The sequence below is a fragment of the Schistocerca nitens genome, chromosome 1, assembly GCF_023898315.1.
Source record: "Schistocerca nitens isolate TAMUIC-IGC-003100 chromosome 1, iqSchNite1.1, whole genome shotgun sequence".
Classification (NCBI taxonomy): Eukaryota; Metazoa; Arthropoda; class Insecta; order Orthoptera; family Acrididae; genus Schistocerca; species Schistocerca nitens.
In genome coordinates, this window is record NC_064614.1 from 1,233,359,213 (window position 1) to 1,233,380,195 (window position 20,983).

Below are 20,983 nucleotides of genomic sequence, written 5' to 3' on the forward strand. Positions count from 1 at the left end.
TCCAGATCCCACCATAGGCAAACATCCAGGTGGTTTAAAACCGGAGGTGTAGCAGTCGGTGCCACGGGGATCCGCGTCATATCCAGCGTCCTGGGAACATGTTGACGTTTAACGCGGAAGTGGGGTGGTCTCCTGTCTTGCAGAAACCACACAACCTGTCGGATTGCCAAAGGCACACATTGCCGGGCGCGGTAGTCGAGCGTTTGTAGGCGCTTCAGTCCGGAACCGCGCGACTGCTACGGTCGCAGGTTCGAATCCTGCCTCGGGCATCGATGTGTGTGATGTTCTTAGGTTAGGTTTGAGTAGTTCTAAGTTCTAGGGGACTGATGACCTCAGAGCCATTTGAACAATTTTTTTTAACCAAAGGCACATTCTCAAGAAGCCCAAGCCGGCCTCTGTGGCCGAGCGGTTCTAGGCGCTTCAGTCCGGAACCGCGCGACCGCTACGGTCGCAGGTTCGAATCCTTCCTCGGGCATGGTTGGGTGTGATGTCCTTAGGTTAGTTAAAGTAGTTCTACGTTGTAGGGGACTGATGACCTCAGAAGTCTCATAGTGCTCAGAGCCGTTTGAACCATTTTGAATCAAGCAGCCCCAGCAGAGTATTCCGCAAGAAGTCCAGGTACGTTACTCCGTCGAGGCATTGTGGGATAACAACCGGTCCTAGAATGTGGTCGCTAAGAATCCCTGCCCACACACTGACGGTGAACCGATGTTGATGAAACGTCTCAACCACTCCCCGAGGATTATCTGTAGCCAACAGACGACGACTACGCAGAGTGACGATGTCAGTTTTGGTAAAGCTTTCTTCGTCGGTAAAGAGGACTGATGACGGAAATCCCACAATTATCATCGTCTCGTGCAAAAATCATTGACAAAATTCTTCCCATAGAGCTTCAAAATGGTTCGGAGCACTATGGGACTTAACATGTGAGGTCATCAGTCCCCTAGAACTTAGAACTACTTAAACCTAACTAGCCTAAAGACATCACACACTTCTATGCCCGAGGCAGTATTCGAACCTGCGAGCGTAGCAGTCGCGCGGGTCCGGACTGAAGCGCCTAGAACCGCTCGGCCACAACACCGTCTCCTCTAGAGGGAAATCCGCTGCTGATAATGCTTGCGCTCGTTACAGGTATTAGGGTAGTAGCGGTTGTCATGCAGGATTCACATAATCGTACTTTGGTTTCCACAGTTTTGTCGGGCTACTTGCCTGGAGCTTGTATTAGGGTTCGTCTCGATCTCCTGAAAAACTCGGTCTTCCAAATCTAGCGTACGCACAGTCCGCCGCCTCCCTGAACGTTCGTCTGTCTGAAAGAGCCCATGATTACACAAACTGCCAATAGGTCCTTGAAATGTTGTGTGATGTGGCTGGTGTGTGTAAGGGCACTTGTTTTGCTACAACCGTGCTGCCTCCCGACCGTTTACATCTGCTTGCCGTACTATCTCGGCTTGGTCCCGACATTAATACCGTACCATTCTGCTGCTTACAGAACACTGCGTCACTCACACAGCGTGCAGCACACAGGAAACACACGGCACGTGGTCAGAGGAACTGTCATTCGTCAGCGCCATCTACCGTGACAACGATAACATCTCCGGACACATGTTCATAGGACCTTTTTTCCTCCATTGACAGTCAGAAATCTGTCCCTGCAGTTTGTCGGTTTTGTTTATGAATGTATTGTTTAATAAGGATGAAAGCTGAGGTCGCCTTCCCATTGTGGGAGCCATTAATCCATAGTAGCGGATTATTAGTGGAAATAGCCGCATCAAACACGGGAAATTGTTAGAGCAGAAAACGGATTAGAAAGATAAAGACATTCACTTACTCCAGCCCGTAGCATGTTAAGAGCGGGAAGGTCGGGATGGTGGTCGATCTATTAACTACCACGGTTGCGTAAGAAACAAAGAAAAACGTTCGAATTTGAGTCGCACTCTGGGGAAAATTATACAGAGAGAGAATGGCAATTGTTAATCAGCCATGGCAGTTCCAGGGATTCGTTGTAAGTGGTAGCATGGACTGCAGCGTCTGGCAACGCATCAACAGCACGCAGGTGGGCGGCGCGAGGTGCACCCCAGAGATGCGTGATGTCCACTTCACTTCCGCGTTTCTCGATGCCATATTCTCGTAAAGAGAAGGAACTACTTAAGTCCGCAAGGGTGACTCCAAGGTAGTGGCAGAGCATGCTTTATCTGGTATGACGGGATATTGCTGCGCCGATGTACGCGTTGACATCTAACGAGAAACAAATCCGGCAAATGAGGCGAATCGACTGGCTGAACTTAGAGAGTGAGCGGAGCGCTTCATGTCCCCAGAACTTTTATAGCCTGGGCAGTGTGCCTCAATGACTAAAAATGTGGTCCACGTTACCAAACATACGGCGAGACTGCACTGACCAAGCCCTGTTACGTCTTTACGTGGGGAGCAAGTACTTTATTAGGTCTAGGGCTGTTCTCTCCACGTGGTTCCAACGCTAACACACGGAGATAAACGTCTCCATCCGTACCCGGGTGGGTCACGAAAAAACGGAGAAAGCTTTTCCCAAAGGCAACCGCCAAATTGGGGTATGTAACGAAAAATAAATTATGATAATCAAATAATTATTCTGGCAACACTGTCTGGCAATCCAATCCTTCCACAATACGTTGGTAGTTTCAGAAGTTCGTTTATAATTCATTCAGTGAGAGAAATTTGCGTATTAAGTTTATGTATTTGAAAAATATAGTTGTTATCGACCCGTGACTGTAGTCATTCGACTTGAATATATTCTCAGTTTGAATATAATAAATTTTCTTCCGACCGAGCAGCTTATGTCCAAGAATCAGCACTGTTTTAGGAAGCATCGTTCGGGCGAAACTCAACTTGCCCTTTTGTCACGTGATATTACTGCGAACTATGGGTGAAGGGCTACAGGCAGTTTTCATATTTCTAGACTTGCGGATCCGACACGGTGCCCCATTGCAGGTTGTTAACGAAGGTACGATTATGTGCGATAAGTTGACAGATGTGTGAGTGGGTCGAAGACTTCTTAAGTAATAGAACAGCATGTTGTCCTCAGCGGCGAGTGTTCATCAGAGACTAGGGTACTGTCGGGAATGCCCTAAGGAAAGGTCATAGGACCGCTGTTGTTCTCTGTATACTTAAATGATTTGGCGGACAGGGTGGGCAGCAACCTGTTGTGGTTGTTTGCTGATGACGCTGGAGTGTACGGGAAGATGCCGAAGTTGAGTGACTGCTGGAGCACACAAGATGACTTATTCAAAATTTCTAGTTGGTATCATGGATGGCATCTAGCTCTAAATGTAGAAAAATGTAAATTAATGCGGGTTAGTAGGAAAGCAAACCCATAATGTTCGCATACAGCGTTACTACTGTCCTGCTTGACACAGTCCCGTTGTTTAACGATCTGGGCATAACGTTGTGAAGCGATATGAAATAGAACGAGCATTTGAAGATTGTGAATAGTCGCGGCCGAGTTGAAGTCGAGCTGACCTATGAACGCTACACTACAGCAGTGACTTAGATACTGTATAGGCTCACTTGTATTACGAATTGTATATACTGAAGAGGGACGAGAGAGGCAATTCTGACGTTACGGCTAATAATGGAAGCAAGGCTAAAGAAAAATCAAGACACTTTCATAGGATTTGTCGACCTGGAAAAAGCGTTCGACAATATAAAATGGTGCAAGCCGTTCGAGATTCTGAAAAAAGTGGGGGTAAGCTATAGGGAGAGACGTGTCATATACAATATGTACAACAACCAAGAGGGAATAATAAGAGTGGACCATCAAGAACGAAGTGCTCGTATTAAGAAGGGTGTAAGACAAGGCTCTAGCCTTTCGCCCCTACTCTTCAATCTGTACATCGAGGAAGCAATGACGGAAATAAAAGAAAGGTTCAGGAGTGGAATTAAAATACAAGGTGAAAGGATATCAATGATACGATTCGCTGATGACATTGCTATCCTGAGTGAAAGTGAAGAAGAATTAAATGGTCTGCTGAACGGAATGAACAGTCTAATGAGTACACAGTATGGTTTGAGAGTAAATCGGAGAAAGACGAAGGTAATGAGAAGTAGTATAAATGAGAACAGCAAGAAACTTAACATCAGGATTGATGGTCACGAAGTCAATGAAGTTAAGGAATCCTGCTACCTAGGCAGTAAAATAACCAATGACGGACGGAGCAAGGAGGACATCAACATCTGGCCAAGAGAAGTCTACTAATATCAAATACCGGCCTTAATTTGAGGAAGAAATTTCTGAGGATGTACGTCTGGAGTACAGCATTGTATGGTAGTGAAACATGGACTGTGGGAAAACCGGAACAGAAGAGAATCGAAGCATTTGAGATGTGGTGCTATAGACGAATGTTGAAAATTAGGTGGACTGATAAGGTAAGGAATGAGGAGGTTCTACGCAGAATCGGAGAGGAAAGGAATATGTGGAAAACACTGATAAGGAGAAGGGACAGGATGATAGGACATCTGCTAAGACATGAGGGAATGACTTCCATGGTACTAGAGGGAGCTGTAGACGGCAAAAACTGTAGAGGAAGACAGAGATTGGAATACGTCAAGCAAATAATTGAGGACGTAGGTTGCAAGTGCTACTCTGAGATGAAGAGGTTAGCACAGGAAAGGAATTCGTGGCGGGCCGCATCAAAAAAAAAATATATATACTAAAGAGCTTGTTTATGTTTGTCTGTCGCATCTTGCTCGCGACACTTCTGTATCTCACAAAGCTAGATATTGTAATCATTTCCTTTTGTAATGAACATTAATACGATTTGCTTGAATTATTGTCTAGCGATACGAGAAAACAGCTTTCCGAGGCACTATATATTAGACGAGTGGGCAGAACACAACACTGCTAGATTTGTTGCGGTTAGGTTCGAACAACGTGCAAGTGTCACGGAGATGGTTCGACAACGCAAACGAGAATCCGTGGAGGGAAGGCGACGTTCTTTTCCAGGAACACTATTGAGAAAATTTAGGGAACTGGCATTTGAAGCTGACTGCAGAACGAATCTATTACCTTCAACAAACATGCCGCGTAACGACCACGAAAGTAAGATACAGGAAATTAGAGCTCAAAAAAAATGGCTCTGAGCACTATGGGACTCAACTGCTAAGGTCATTAGTCCCCTAGAACTTAGAACTAGTTAAACCTAACTAACCTAAGGACATCACAAACATCCATGCCCGAGGCAGGATTCGAACCTGCGACCGTAGCGGTCTTGCGGTTCCAGACTGCAGCGCCTTTAACCGCACGGCCACTTCGGCCGGCTATTAGAGCTCATACGGAGGCATATAGACAGTCGTTTTTCCCTCGTTCTATTTGCGAGTGGAACACGAAAGGAAATGACAAGTAGTAGTATAAAGTACCCGACGTGATGCAACGTACGGTGGCTTGCGGAGTATATATGTATACTTAGATGTAATTTCATCAGCTGTCATATTCTGTGAGCTGAATTAAATTGTCTGAATTCATAAAATGCTCTTATTTGTCTTTATTTTTGCAACTTATACGCACCAAACGTGCCGAATTTCAGAGCTACATGTCCGCCTCCGTGGCGTAGCGGTAGCGTTACGGCCTACCACGCAGGGGGCCGGGGTTCGACTCCCGGCAGGGGGCTGGGTGTTGTGTGCCCTTCATCATCATCGACTCGCAAGTCGCCGAAGTGGCGTCAAGTAAAAAGGACTTGCAATACGGCGTCCGAACTCCCCCGAATGGGGCCCGGCCATCAATGCCATACGATCATTTCCATTTTTTTCAGAGTTACATAACTTGAGACATCTATAACACTCACAAGCTGCGACGTTGTCGCGAATGGAACAGTGACCCGAAAATGTAGAATAAATTTCTTTTATTTCATTTCTATGGCAGCAAACTTGTAGGTCCTCAAACTATCGGTTTCGGTCATCAATGAACATCTTCAGATGTGTTTTATAAAAAACATGCCCTAATATAGAGAGCCAAAGTCCATCGTCAAGTACTAAACACTGACGCTGATTTTGTGTTTAGGATTTGACGATGTCACTTTGGCTGCAGTATATTAGGACATCTTTTTTTATGAAATAGATCTGAAGATGCTCATTGCTGACCGAAACCGGTAGTTTTGGGACCTAGGAGTTTGTGATCACAGACGTGAAATAAAAGAAAATCAACTATAACACTGTCCATTCAATAGACTATGGGATCCAGCAAGCAAATCAAATAGCACACATTTGGAAGATGTATTCTGCAAGGCCACTTTACGTCCATATAGACATTAGCAATAGAATGCACCCGGAAGAAAAATTTGTCATCTACAGGAAACATCACGCTAACACCGTTTAACACTGCTTATAGCCGTCTTATCGGTCAGACGGCGATAGAGAGGGGCCACAAGTTTCCTGCCTCATCCACCTGGCGCCGTTCACTGATGAGTAGCTTCCGTAAAAATACCGAATTTGGGATGTTGAGTCACTGGCTGTTGCAAGTACTCCCAAACATTTTCTCTGAGATTAAGGTAGGGTGTCTTGCTAAGTCTGTTGAGGTACAACAAGGTGCCTGAATGTTCTTCAAACCGGGAACGTATGCGTGCTGCCCCTTCAACTTGGCTGTTGTTTTGGAAGTCGGGTGTGACCAGAGCATTTCGATCGCTTAGGGGTGGTGCAAGATCAAGCTCTCGAACTCGCTTTGCAACTTCCTTGGCGTTACCCGACGGCAGAACGCCAACAGGCAGCTGGAATCCCTCCACTCACAGGTAGATGGTCAGCCAGTAAATTCTGCAACGACCGTTGGGCTATAGACAACCAACATTTCCGAAAAATGGGCGCCATTATGTGGAAACACTTGCTGACGGCACGGCACGTTCTTGATAACAGGGTAATCTAATCCTTACTGTGTGGCTCAGATCGACAACGGACATGACAGGTAAGAAGAAAAGACACTTGGCCTGGATCAATGAACGTCTGAGGAAACAGCCTGGAGAGTTAAACACCCATAGAAGACCGGGAGAAGAGAATTGCAGTCAACAACATTTTGCAGGTCACTCTCGACTCTGTTGGACAGGCTACAATTCATAGCCTCATCTGGATCGTTACAGCAATTGGACAAGACTTGGAAATGTTCTGGATACTAGAGACTTGGCATTTTTTACTGGGCATGGTCGGTTTCTTCTGTTTCACTGTTTAATTGTGCCGCCAGTGATCTCAGAGGATGTGGTCTTGTATTGCGATCGTGTTTGTTCCTGTCAATAAATTTTGTTGTGACTTTAGAAAAGAAGCAGTGTCTTGTGTTACGAATCTAGCGTCGTCCTTGAAGCCGTCATAACTTACGCAACACTTCTAAGTCAAAACCGTTTACGTTCGCGACTTTGTTATTACGATCCGCAGGCGTTTTGAGCACTGGTATCTTAATTGCGCTTGATAACAGAGTACCACTTAATCGGACGGCGCCTCCTATCTACAAGACAATCAGAAGACTGTCTGGGGAGAACAGAATAAGACAAACAGGAGGGCTTCTGACGCCGACGGGAGATCCAGTTGTCAGCGTTCGCGAAGGTGAGCGCAGTCGCTGGCTCCGTAATCACACAGTGGCCCACTAGTCGCTGTGTCAGCTCCATCACGCCTACCGACGCTAAATTAAAGGCGGCCGCCGGCTCTCCAGAGCGCACAAACAATTCCATTTCCTCTACAGGCGCAAATGGAAAAAAAAAAAGCTCACAAGAAAGGCGCCGCTCGGCGAAGGAACTGGCTGCAGCAGCTCTGGGGCGGTCCCCGGCTCCGCCTCCACAGCCGGTGACGTCACAGCCGTAGCCGCGGGCGTCCCCTGTACATGTCGGCGGGATGTGCCACTTCCTGCTGCAGCACGGTCGGATAGAAGCTGGAGGAACACTGGAACCCTTACTGGAACTTCTTCCGCATGTGCTGATTGAGTTTGTAACACCCTACCCGTCACTTATCTGGTTTTGGCGTGTGTTCACCCCAGCTAATTGACTAACAGATCAACAGAAAGTGCAAAACTGCCGCAATATCGGATAACGCAATGTAAGCAATAAGGCCCTGTGACTCCTGACTGAACTGCGGTGGAAGTGTTGACATTAATTGATTCCGAATTGATCCCTTTTAATTAAAAAGAGGTGCACATTGATGCTATATTCAGCTATTGAACACCAGATGCAAATGTTGAATATAAAATTAATTGAGAAAGTTACTTGGGATTTCAACTACTTGATTCAAAACAGATGCAGTCGATTAGCACAAATTTATTTTAACTCACGACCTTCAATCATCACATTACATGACTCTCCTAACAGGCAGTGGGAATAAATTGCGTAAATTGGAGTAAAGCGCGATAAGTCAAAATAATTCCTATCGACTTACCCAGGCGTAATGCGAAGTGCGAGAAGAATTCTACAATACACAGCCCATGAAACCCTCGTGGAAACTTTGCCGACGTGATCCAACAAATTAATCAGTGGCCTAACTCAAGCCGGATCGGGCGCAATATCACCGAATTCAGTGTGGCGGAGCGGCGTCGTTGAGCAGACGTCGGCCGACTTCGTGGTGCTGCAAGGCTGCGTTCGTCTATTCACTCCTAGCTATCTTACTCAGTACATAGCTGAACGAAAACTTTCTATCTCCAAGCTCAATCGTTCCGTTTGCTAAGTCCTAAATTGCAGAGATGCTCACTCTCTCTTACGCAAGCTGAGTAAAGAACGCCACGTCCGCACTCTAGGCAAGCTGGGAACGGGAGACCTCTACGGAGACTTCTGCCAGTCCGCTCTTCTCCTCAGTTTCCCCTCCAGCAAAATCACTTGCGCCAATTGCAGCGCAAGTCGCGTTAATTGGGAGTCGCTTCCCAGCGCCGACCAACGCCTCCTCTGGGAAGTGAACAAATTCCCACAAAATTTCCCTTCCTCTCAACTTCTGCTATTTAGCTCCTCAACAGGCCACCCATCAAGGTTAGCATCTGCATAAAACACCAATTTTTCCGAAATTCTGACTCCCAGGACAGTACTTCAAATTCCTTGGTCCCACGTTCCCATTGGAGGCTGGTTTATTTCATTCTGTCGCTCTTCACCTGATTTACTTCAGACTGTTGACCGGTCCATAGCTTTGCGCGGCTTTCTCGCATGTTTCACTGAAAACGGGACGACGGACATTTATCAACAGGCATACAAGTTCTCCGTCTGCTTCCCAGTACACCAGCATGGGGTCAACCAACCCCTCACTGTCACTAATCTTAAGGCAGCTGGAGGCCGCGCCCCATTACCGCTTTCTCAGAGTCTGAGCCGCCCTAAGCTGCCTATTGTCGCTTCCCTTCGCCGCTCCACAGCCACGCACTGCCACCTGGCCGCGGTCAACTCTGAATACTTCCCTGGGATAAACTAGCCTCCAGTAAATCGACGCGTTTCCACAAAGTTTTCATGTCGCGTGAATTACTTTAAAACCATCACCCAACATTAATTATTCCAATACGTCCATACTATATATACCCTCTACAAGATGCATTGTGCCTTGTCAGTCATTTTTGTTCAGCCCTACTGTTCGCTCAACATGAGTTCGGTGATCTTTAATGACTTCATGTAAGGGGCATAGTTCTTGCCATCTTGCAAGTTCAAGTCTGTAAACGTCTGGTCTTTTCTTTTCGTTTTATTTAGTGACTTGTGCGTATTGTATATTTGAGTGTCCCTCGTTATGGTCCCTTTAAGGACTTCATTCATCGTGTGCTCACTGTCTTGTCAACAGATTCGTCCCATCTTGTATTGTCAGTAGCGTAGTTTTCGTGTCCAAGTTGAAATGTGCCTCACAGAATGCTTTACATCTTTTGGGGAATGTAACTGAATGATTTATTCAAGAGAAAGACCCTCAGAAACTGAGCAGATCAGTAACACGTTGGTCCAACCGTGGCCCTTGTACAAGGAGTTTAGAGTGCCCTGATCACAACCATAGAAGTCTTGCTGTGAACAGAAATGGCAACCCTGATTGACAGACGATACGACGGGCGACAGTCAGCTTTGTATCCTGCAGCTGTCCGGGGAGTCTTCAGACACGTCTTCGGCCTTGAATCTCACTGACTGGAGTAGAATTGTCTTTAGTGGTGAGTTCCAGCTCGAACTGGGCCTCGATGACCAGAGATGTGTCTGGAGACGCCCCAGACAGCGGTGGAGTATCAACCTGACTGGTGCTTGCCGTACGGCCCAACAGCCAGGACTGATGGTTTGGGGTGTCATTTCGTTTCATAGCAGTACCCATTTCTTGCCAACCGCAGCGCCCTTACAGCACTGCGGTACGCCGACCATATTTTATGTCCTATTTTGTTGCCCTTCGCGGCAAGCCAGACTGGGTTTATATTTCAGCAAGATAACGAGCGCCCGCACACGGCTATGGTTTCTACTACTTGTCTTCGCGCTTACCAAACCCTACATTGTCCAGCAAGGATGAAAGATCTCTCCTCAAATAACGACGTTTGCAGCATTGTGGGCAGGGACCTACAATCGTTTCGGGATTTTGACGTTCTAGCGCAGCAATTGGACAGAATTTGGCACGACACCCCTCAGGAGGGCATACAACTGCTCTGTCAATCAATAAGAATCGGAATGAATACGAGCCAGAGGTGGACCAACGCGTTGCTGACTTACTCAATTTGTGGAGCTCTCTCTTTCGAATAAATTGTGCAATTTTGCTGAAATTGTAATCATTTGTATTGTAACCTGTTGTAACTGCGACCGGAACGGTCACGGGGTGGCCGAAAAAGCGCGGCGGGACCAAACGGAGAGCGGCTCGCGAACAAACAAACGAACGGAAAGAACGGACACGAAACAACGACGGACGATGGACGACGGAGAGAGACCTTACGACGACAACACGCAAGAAGCAACGGAGTGACAGAGACAACCAAACGAATCCAAGACGTGTCTATGGCGTTCAGCCTGACCGGGTTGCCTCCAAACACGTCTCCGACGATTGTCTGGTTCAAGGCATATGCGACACTCCTCTGTGAAGAGAACGTGATGTCACTCCTGAGCGGTCAATTCGGCATGTTGTTGGGCCCATCTGTACCGCGCTGCATGACGTCGTGGTGGCAAAGATAGACCTCGCCACGGACGTCGGGAGTGAAGTTGCGTATCATGCAGCCAATTGCGCACAGTTTGAGTCGTAACACAACGTCCTATGCAAGCACGAAAAACATTATTCAACATGGTGGCATTGTTGTCAGGGTTCCTCCGAGCCCTAATCCGTAGGTAGTGGTCGTCCACTGCAGTAGTAGCCCTTGGGCGGCCTGATCGTGGCATGTCATTGACAGTTCCTGTCTCTCTGTATCTCCTCCATGTCCGAACAACATCGCTTTGGTTCAATCCGAGACGCCTGGACACTTCTCTTGTTGGGAGCCCTTCCTGGCACAAAGTAACAGTGCGGACGCGATCGAACCGCGGTGAACTACAGACAACACGAGCCGTGTAGCTCCTTCCTGGTGGAATGACTCGAACTGATCGGCTGTCGGACCCCTCCGTCTAATAGGCGCTGCTCATGTGTGGCTGTTTACATCTTTGGGCGGGTTTAGTGACAACTCTGAACAGTCAAAGGGACTGTGTCTGTGATACAATGTCCACAGTCAACCTCTATCTTCAGGAGTTCTGGGAACTGGGGTGACGCAAACCTTTTTTTGATGTGTGCATATGCAGTACGTACGTATATAGACAACTACTTGGGAAGTGAGCATGATGACTGCATGCTAGGAGATGGCCAACTCTAACCGGTAGCTATTAGGCAAAATAAATAAATAAATAAATAATGCGATTTTAGACGAAAGAAAATAATTTTCTCTTTACGAATTTCTCATAAATTTCTACAAATGTATCCATTCTCTGCGATATAATAAGCTTTATTGTGGCAGATATAATGTTTACTTCTTATAGTATGATTCATCTTGAAACTGACCAACTCATTTATGTCAGAAATAACAGTTTCACAGTCTTGCCACCGCCCCGGATCAGTTTCTACGGACGTCGATAGTGGTATGCGTGTAAGAAGGGGGTGAAGTACAGTGCAAAGGTTAGTGTACAACATGACGCACCAGCTAACAGAGACATTTTGCCGCGTCTGTCTGTAGCGTGAGCTTCGGGATGCACGTAACATTGATTTTCATGTTAGCTTTCGTAAGCTGAACATACTTAGCAACTTCTATTTTGTGTAAGCTCAACATACTTAGCAACTTCTATTTCGTGTATGGGTGCCACAGAACACAAAGTTAGCGGAGGTTACTGATGGCTTTCCGAGCACATATTCTATGGAGAATGACAAACACAAATTGTGTATCAACGTGACGGTTATCCCAGCGTTGTCGGTTACCAGGGTAGACAATGGCTGAAATGTGTGACGTGGGACGGTGACAGAGGGCACACTGACGGCGTCGCAAAATATTCTCTGTCGTCTCTCTCTGCGCGGAACGCATCACGCATCACGCAGCCATCTCCGTATTTGTACAGCCCTTCAGCTGTAGTTCCGCTACTGGGAAGGTCCTTGGCAGGTGGTACGCTAAATCGCCAGAAATATGAGTGCTTACCATCTATATATACAATTTACTCGGTACGCTCGCACAAGGTGTGTTGAGATAGACAGGGGGATTCAAAAGTTGGTGCACAAATTGGAGGATCTGACAGAGCAGTCGAAATACACCAGCTTTGGAATAGAAAGTTATGGCCTTGAAAATAATCTTGAGCCTGCGAGAGCTTCGGAACAAGCGCACATGATCAACTCGCTTCCCCAATTTGAAGACGCGCTCGCGCGCGTGGGTGTATGTAGGCACATTAAAAGATTTGTGTACATGCCATAAGTTCCCGAAAAAGAAATCCTTCACGCCATGATACTTGTGTGATTCGTGCGATACCTGGCGTCCTTGGAAAGGTGCTCCAGAATTTTCTACATAGATGATTTCTCTTTACTGAGTGTGGTGGTCGCCATTTTGAATACCTCTAGTGTACAACACTGTTAAGTAAACAGTCCATTACCTTTGTGAACAAAAGATGCGTATGCACTCATTGTCCTTCTTGTTCCTGACAGTACGCTCTTTTCACTGGCTCAGGATCACTCCCAAGACGTTAAGTTCGTATTCCAAAGTTGCTGTTTGTGAATTCCTCCGTCAGTAGCTTTTAATTTGTGCGCAACCTTTTGAATTACCCTGTAGACTGCACACGACTGACGGTAAGTCCGATTTGCTGTCTTGTTATAACGTATGAAATATAGTGCGAATTCTTTTACACCGATGATTCCAAAATATCAGAGGAAGAAGATGTGGTATGTGCGTTTCACTATCCACAAATATGTGAATCTAAAATGTTTCAGTTGCCAAACGAGACTTAGCTTCCTTTCTTGCTGTAATTGTAAACATAATAGGAGCTTTAAAACGAAACAACGGCTGACATCGAAATAAGTGTCCAAGGAATAGAAAAGCAACTGGAATCACTCAACAGAGGGAAGTCCACTGGACCTGACGGGATACCAATTCGATTCTACACAGAGTACGCGAAAGAACTTGCCCCCCTTCTAACAGCCGTGTACCGCAAGTCTCTAGAGGAACGGAGGGTTCCAAATGATTGGAAAAGAGCACAGGTAGTCCCAGTCTTCAAGAAGGGTCGTCGAGCAGATGCGCAAAACTATAGACCTATATCTCTGACGTCGATCTGTTGTAGAATTTTAGAACATGTTTTTTGCTCGCGTATCATGTCGTTTTTGGAAACCCAGAATCTACTATGTGGGAATGAACATGGATTCCGGAAACAGCGATCGTGTGAGACCCAACTCGCGTTATTTGTTCATGAGACCCAGAAAATATTAGATACAGGCTCCCAGGTAGATGCTATTTTTCTTGACTTCCGGAAGGCGTTCGATACAGTTCCACACTGTCGCCTGATAAACAAAGTAAGAGCCTACGGAATATCAGACCAGCTGTGTGGCAGGATTGAAGAGTTTATAGCAAACAGAACACAGCATGTTGTTATCAATGGAGAGACGTCTACAGACGTTAAAGTAACCTCTGGCGTGCCACAGGGGAGTGTTATGGGACCATTGCTTTTCACAATATATATAAATGACCTAGTAGATAGTGTCGGAATATCCATGCGACTTTTCGCGGATGATGCTGTAGTATACAGAGAAGTTGCAGCATTAGAAAATTGTAGCGAAATGCAGGAAGATCTGAAGCGGATAGGCACTTGGTGCAGGGAGTGGCAACTGTCCCTTAACACAGACAAATGTAATGTATTGCGAATACATAGAAAGAAGGATCCTTTATTGTATGATTATATGATAGCGGAACAAACACTGGTAGCAGTTACTTCTGTAAAATATCTGGGAGTATGCGTGCGGAACGATTTGAAGTGGAATGATCATATAAAATTAATTGTTGGTAAGGCGGGTACCAGGTTGAAATTCATTGGGAGAGTGCTTAGAAAATGTAGTCCATCAACAAAGGAGGTGGCTTACAAAACACTCGTTCGACCTATACTTGAGTATTGCTCATCAGTGTGGGATCCGTACCAGATCGGGTTGACGGAGGAGATAGAGAAGATCCAAAGAAGAGCGGCGCGTTTCATCACAGGGTTATTTGGTAACCGTGATAGCGTTACGGAGATGTTTAGCAAACTCAAGTGGCAGACTCTGCAAGAGAGGCGCTCTGCATCGCGGTGTAGCTTGCTCGCCAGGTTTCGAGAGGGTGCGTTTCTGGATGAGGTATCGAATATATTGCTTCCCCCTACTTATACCTCCCGAGGAGATCACGAATGTAAAATTAGATTAGAGCGCGCACGGAGGCTTTCAGACAGTCGTTCTTCCCGTGAACCATACGCGACTGGAACAGGAAAGGGAGGTAATGACAGTGGCACGTAAAGTGCCCTCCGCCACACACCGTTGGGTGGCTTGCGGAGTATAAATGTAGATGTAGATGTAGATGTAGAAAGATATCTTCAGGTCTAAAAGGTCCAAACTACCAGATTCAGTGTCAGTTTTGAAAGTTGTGAAGCATAAGAAGTGGAATTTCAAGAAAAGTTAACTTATCTCGGCAGTAATTTCGCATTGCATCCAGTGTGAAACCCGAGGTCATGTGATTGTTTCACTGCCGAAGGACATTAAACCGTACAAGTAATGTCGACTTCTCTAATATGGTTGAAGACGGAAAAGAAACTGTTAGAGGTGGACCATTGGCTCAATGTTGGTCCACAGAAGGATTCTGCACTCCGATCGCAGCGCCGTTGGTCCCTTCTGAATTCGTGTTCCATTTCTTAAGCATTGCGGTAGCTCGGTCGATGCTGGCGACACTATCAACAGCGGGATGTAACATTATATACTAGACACGTCAAAGAGTAGCGTTGACTGTTGCTGTAAAGGATCCGTATAAAGAAGGAGAATGCATCTTTGGGTCAGTAGAGATGTTAATTAACAAGCAGGTCTAAACTGTTTGGCAGATTAAAAATACGTATCAGATCGGAACGTGAACGCAGAACATCGCGTTTGGCGTGCAACGACCTTACGTCTTGGAAGACTCCCCTGATCGCACTCCTTCAATTTTTTAATATTATAGTCCATTGCTGATCTATCTTTTGAGTCAGTGCAAAGTGAAAATGAATGCGTCATTTTCCAGCAGTGGCGGACAGGAGTACAAGTAAGGTAAGCCTTACTCTGAGCCTCAGAATGAGCAGTTGGAATACTTTCTGGACTACGCTGCGTTGTTTATCGCCGCAATTAAATGCAGTTCCAGTATAAGCGTGATGCAATTTGCTAAATATAGCTGCGGATTATTCTCTCAGCTGAGTACCGCGTACAGCCTCGTTAAGATAATCGCACGGGCGGTCACTCCACCGTCAGAAATTGGCAGCCCGCAAGGAAATACTCCTCAGGATAAGCAAATTAAATGGTGTAGCTGGGCACGGCCCGCTCACTAGTGAATAACCAATAACAGAAACTAATCAGAGCGAAACGCCGATACTGCGAAATACGTTTGATAATTTCGGCCGACAAAGTGCATGCACGATGTTCCTACTCGTGGAATGTTGCTATAGGACATATATCAAGCAATACAGATATAGGAATTGTAGTGGACTGTTAAGGCAGCCAGTCCACAGTGAAGTAGCCGAAAGGGCACGCGTCAACTCACGCCGTCTGGCGTAAAGTCTGGAACAGGATTCGTAATGAATGTGATAAAGAAAAGAACGTAGCTACTAGAACACTTAACTTTTATATTGTCCTTTGGTATACAGCATTCTGGATGATACAAGTGAGACTCTTTAGATTCATGAAGTACATGCAACGTTACAAATGGTTAATGGCGCCTTGCTAGGTCGTAGCCATTAGCTGAAGGCTATTCTAACTGTCTCTCGGCAAATGAGAGAAAGGCTTCGTCAGTGTAGTCGCTAGCAACGTCGTCGTACAACTGGGGCGAGTGCTAGTAAGTCTCTCGAGACCTGCCTTGTGGTGGCGCTCGGTCTGCGATCCTGACAGTGGCGACACGCGGGTCCGATATGTACTAATGGACCGCGGCCGATTTAAGCTTCCACCTAGCAAGTGTGGTGTCTGGCGGTGACACCACAGGAATCAAATGCAGGGAAGGGAACATAATAACGATAGATGCGTTCATTTACAGGTATGCTGCTAAACGTAGCTTCTCAGTCACGTTGTGGGTACTCTCTCTCTCTCTCTCTCGCTCTCTCTCTCTCTCTCTCTCTCTCTTTCACACACACACACACACACACACACACACACATACACATACATACAAAATCAGCTCGCTTAATTTGTTTTGCCATTTTGCGATCTAAGCTGTAAACTGATATCACTTCCACGGCTGCAGGACAACTGGTGGCTACGAAGCGAGGTGGCGCAGTGGTTAGCACACTGGACACGCATTTGGGAGGACGACGGTTCCAACCAGCGTCCGGCCATTCTGATTTTGGTTTTCCGTGATTTCCCTAAATCGCTTCGGACAAATGCCGGGATGGTTCCTTTGAAAGGGAGCGGCCGACTTCCTTCCCCATCCTTCCCTAATCCGATGGGACCGGGGATCTCACTGTTTGGTCCCCTCCACCCAATTCAACAATCAAACAAGAAGTCGTTTCTCGGGACAATAGTGTGGCAAGAAGGGTAGGTGCGGTTTCTTCCAGAAATACAACACCACGAGAAGACTGTAGAATTTTTGCACTGGCTTTGAAACAGATTGATGAGAAAAGCTAAAATATGGGCAGAGATTGCATGCAGTGTATCTCCATGATCCGTTGAGAGCAAATTACTATAAGCAGGGCCGACATCTCGAGCTGCCATTCGTTTGCCGCTGACACTGCAACACACACAACAGAGACTTGCACGGTATAGAACCACAGTCAACTGGAGGCTGAGTGGTTCAGCGACGAGTCTTGCTTGTATTTGTTCCAATCAGATCGACGCCAGCGTTCCCGTAGACAACCTGGCGAATGGCTGCAGGAATCAGCCACTACCGAGATCGCTCCTCCCCAACTTCTGGAATCAAGGCGTGGGGGAGCTATCGAACAGCACTGATGTGGTCGTAATTGTTGAAGGAAGGTCGAATGCCGACAAGTATATGGAAAGAATAATGACTCCTGTTGCCGGATGGCGTATTGCTGCAAGATAATGTTAGACCCCAATCTGAAGTTGTGCTTTAAACCCCTTGATGAACGTGATAAAATGGTTCAAATGGCTCTGAGCACTATGGGACTTAACAGCTATGGTCATCAGTCCCCTAGAACTTAGAACTACTTAAACCTAACTAACCTACGGAGAGCACACAACACCCAGTCATCACGAGGCAGAGAAAACTCTGACCCCGCCGGGATGAATGTGATACACATACCGACTGCTCTGTCCAGTCCCGTGATGTGTCGCCTGTAGAATATGTACGGGATGCAATGGGAAGGTGTATGTGCTGTGTCTAGACAAGACAGTCTAGACACAAGGGAGGTAGCCGAAAGGGCACGCGTCAACTCAAGCCGTCTTGCGTTAAGTCTGGAACAGGATACGTTATGAATGCTATAAAGAAAAGAACGGAGCTTCTCGTATACTTAACTTTTATTCACTTCTCCGGTACATCGCTCTTGATAATACAAGTGAGACTCTCTCCAGATATGGTTAATGGCGCCTTGCTAGGTCGTAGCCATGGACTTAGCTGAAGGCTATTCTAACGGTCTCTCGGCAAATGAGACAAAGGCTTCGTACGTGTAGTCGCTAGCAATGTCGTCCGTACAACTGGGGCGAGTGCTAGTCAGTCTCTCGAGACCTGCCTTGTGGTGGCGCTCGGTCTGCGATCCTGACAGTGGCGACACGCGGGTCCGACATGTACTAATGGACCGCGGCCGATTTAAGCTACCACCTAGCAAGTGTGGTGTCTGGCGGTGACACCACAGTATGCATCCGTATCAACCATCAGCTAGTAATCTCCATGATCTGACCGCTTGTGTGCGTTATAACTCATTCTTAATACCTGGCGTGCTGCCTGGAAATGTGACTGTGTTGATCTGCATAAGAAATAGTGTCTTTTAGGAAGAGAAGTGAGGTGTGGTGAGACGTTTAACACGACGGTCCTCCAGCAAATACTGTAGAAAAAATGGTTCAAATGGCTCTGAGCACTATGGGACTCAACTGCTGAGGTCATTAGTCCCCTAGAACATAGAACTAGTTAAACCTAACTAACCTAAGGACATCACAAACATCCATGCCCGAGGCAGGAATCGAACCTGCGACCGTAGCGGTCTTGCGGTAATACTGTAGAAACCTCTGAAATATACACCGAAACCAGCTCGTCGTAAGAAGATAACTGTTACCTATTTCGTACTCTGCTGCTGATATTCATTCTGCAAAGCTGGTGATATCGGTAAATACTAACAGGAGTGGGTGCGGAGGGACGAAACATGGCAAATGTTAAGTGGGCTAGATGTCCGCCTCCGTAGTGTAGCGGTAGCGTTACCGCCTAGCACGCAGGGGTCCCGGGTTCTTTTCCCGGCAGGGGACTGGGTGTTGTGTGTCCTTCATCATCATTGACTCGCAAGTCGCCAACGTGGCATCACCTAAAAAGGACTTGAAATACGGCGGCCCAACTTCCACGAATGGGGCCTCCCGGTCAACAATGCCATACGATCATTTCCATTTAGTGAGCTAGATAGATAGCCATCAATGAACTGCCACGTGCTTCACGAGAAAGGGCTACGCTGCGAGAACAGCTTAACAGAAATGACGTAGCTATCAGAATTTTCTGCGTTCCGCTCACTCACAGAACCTCTAGATAACCGACTACATAATTTCATGTTATTATTTATTCGTTGGGGCTGTTCAGCATCATTACATGTGGCAGTAGGATCCGCTTTCTTCTCCACCCAAAGTCTCTTCCTTTTCCTTTTTTTTAGTTAATTTCTTTGCTGGCCTCTGTACAAGGGTCACCGCCTTTTTCCTTGACTGTTCAACTCGCTTTAGCCCATTCATCATTATCTTATCTTTTTGATGAAAAAATGGTTCAAATGGCTCTGAGCACTATGGGACTTAACATCTGAGGTCATCAGTCCCCTAGATCTTAGAACTACTTAAACCTAACTAACCTAAGGACATCACACACATCCATGCCCGAGGCAGGATTCGAACCTGCGACCGTAGCGGTCGCGCGGTTCCGGACTGAAGCGCCTTTAACTACTCGGCCACTTTATGATGAAAAGATCTCTTTCCAAAAGGTCCTTGGGCTTCATTTCTAATATTTGGAGGTCTTCTTTGGCGTTACTAGACCAGAACACTTACAGTTTCCTTTTTTTGTGTGGAGGAAGCCAGACTGTTCGAGTCACCCTGTTTCAGCCCATTCCTTTGAGGGGACCATTAAATCTCATTGCTCTTCTGCTGATTGTTTCTGTGATTATTTATACTTTCCTGTAGTCTTCTTTGTTCAGTTGTTGATGTTTTTTGTAATCGTATTCCCTCCTTCAGTTCTCTTTTTGGTCAAAAATGTGGATCTCCTATTGACAGGAAAAAATACGAGCGAAGCTCCAGTTCTTCAGTTGAATTTTTTTGTTCAGTCTCGTAAGCAGAACAAGTCGTCAGGACCAGCACATCACTGCGTTGTGCCAGTCTTGATTAACGTAAGTACTTTTCTTTGCGGTAAAACTGGCTGAACTTTTATTGTGATGTTCGTCATGTGATATACAACTTGACCAGGTGAGCTAATACAAATATTGTAAGGTGCCGAGCACAAAAGTATACTTGTCACGTAAATGTTGTATCGGACACGCTCAAACCATTCCAGAGAGACTGTGCGAACGCATGTCACGGAGTTAATAACCGTGAAGCGGAGAGAGAGCAGTTTTCTCGCAAATAACCTAAAAATAAATCACAGACACGCGGATTTACTGCGGCAGCCAATTTCGCCAGCGTCGACCTCAGGGGCCATAAAAATCCGCCTGTGGGAGATGAGGAACAAGTGGCGTAGGCCGGCGGTGCGGGAGACGCGCTGACTTACCATTCGGCGCAACAGATCCTCATCCTGGATGAGCGTCACGTCGGTGCCCACGTCGGCCATCTTTATCGCCTCTCGAACCTGCAACAGGCAGGAGAGAGGAGATGAGAGGTGGTCGTGCAGAAGCAGCGGGGCGGCCAGAACTTTGAGACCGCGGCGGCGCAGCGCGCAGGGCGGCCGGCCGTGACGTCACGCCGGTTAACGACGCACGTGCCGCCGTTCCGTGCCTTGCCGCGTGTGGACCGGGCCGCTCCAGAGGGGCCGCTCTGCCCCGGCAGAGAGCCCCGTCTGCACCAAACAGCCAGCAGCGGGGACTGCTGGAGGAACGACATACGCAGGAAATGGCGGCGCGGGTGGAAATGTGGCGTTCCACGACTTTATCTAGATACGACGATCTACTATCCTGGCGCTCCCTTATGTAATGCTATGCTGTTATTCCAGCCGCAGTCATATTCTGGCACGGAACCTCCATGCCTGCAAATAAATGATGGATCC

General features: G+C 46.8%; 1 protein-coding gene across 1 annotated transcript in view; it reads right to left on the reverse strand.

The window, feature by feature from the left end:
• The window catches only part of LOC126201522 (microtubule-associated protein futsch-like), a 461,240-nt gene extending 440,704 nt beyond the window's left edge, over positions 1-20,536 (reverse strand). Inside the window, exon 1 of the mRNA XM_049936792.1 lies at positions 20,492-20,536. Coding sequence (XP_049792749.1) covers positions 20,492-20,494 — 3 coding nt within the window. The 5' untranslated portion in view covers positions 20,495-20,536. The remainder of the gene's footprint in view (positions 1-20,491) is intronic.
• Between the last annotated feature and the right edge of the window lie 447 nt (positions 20,537-20,983).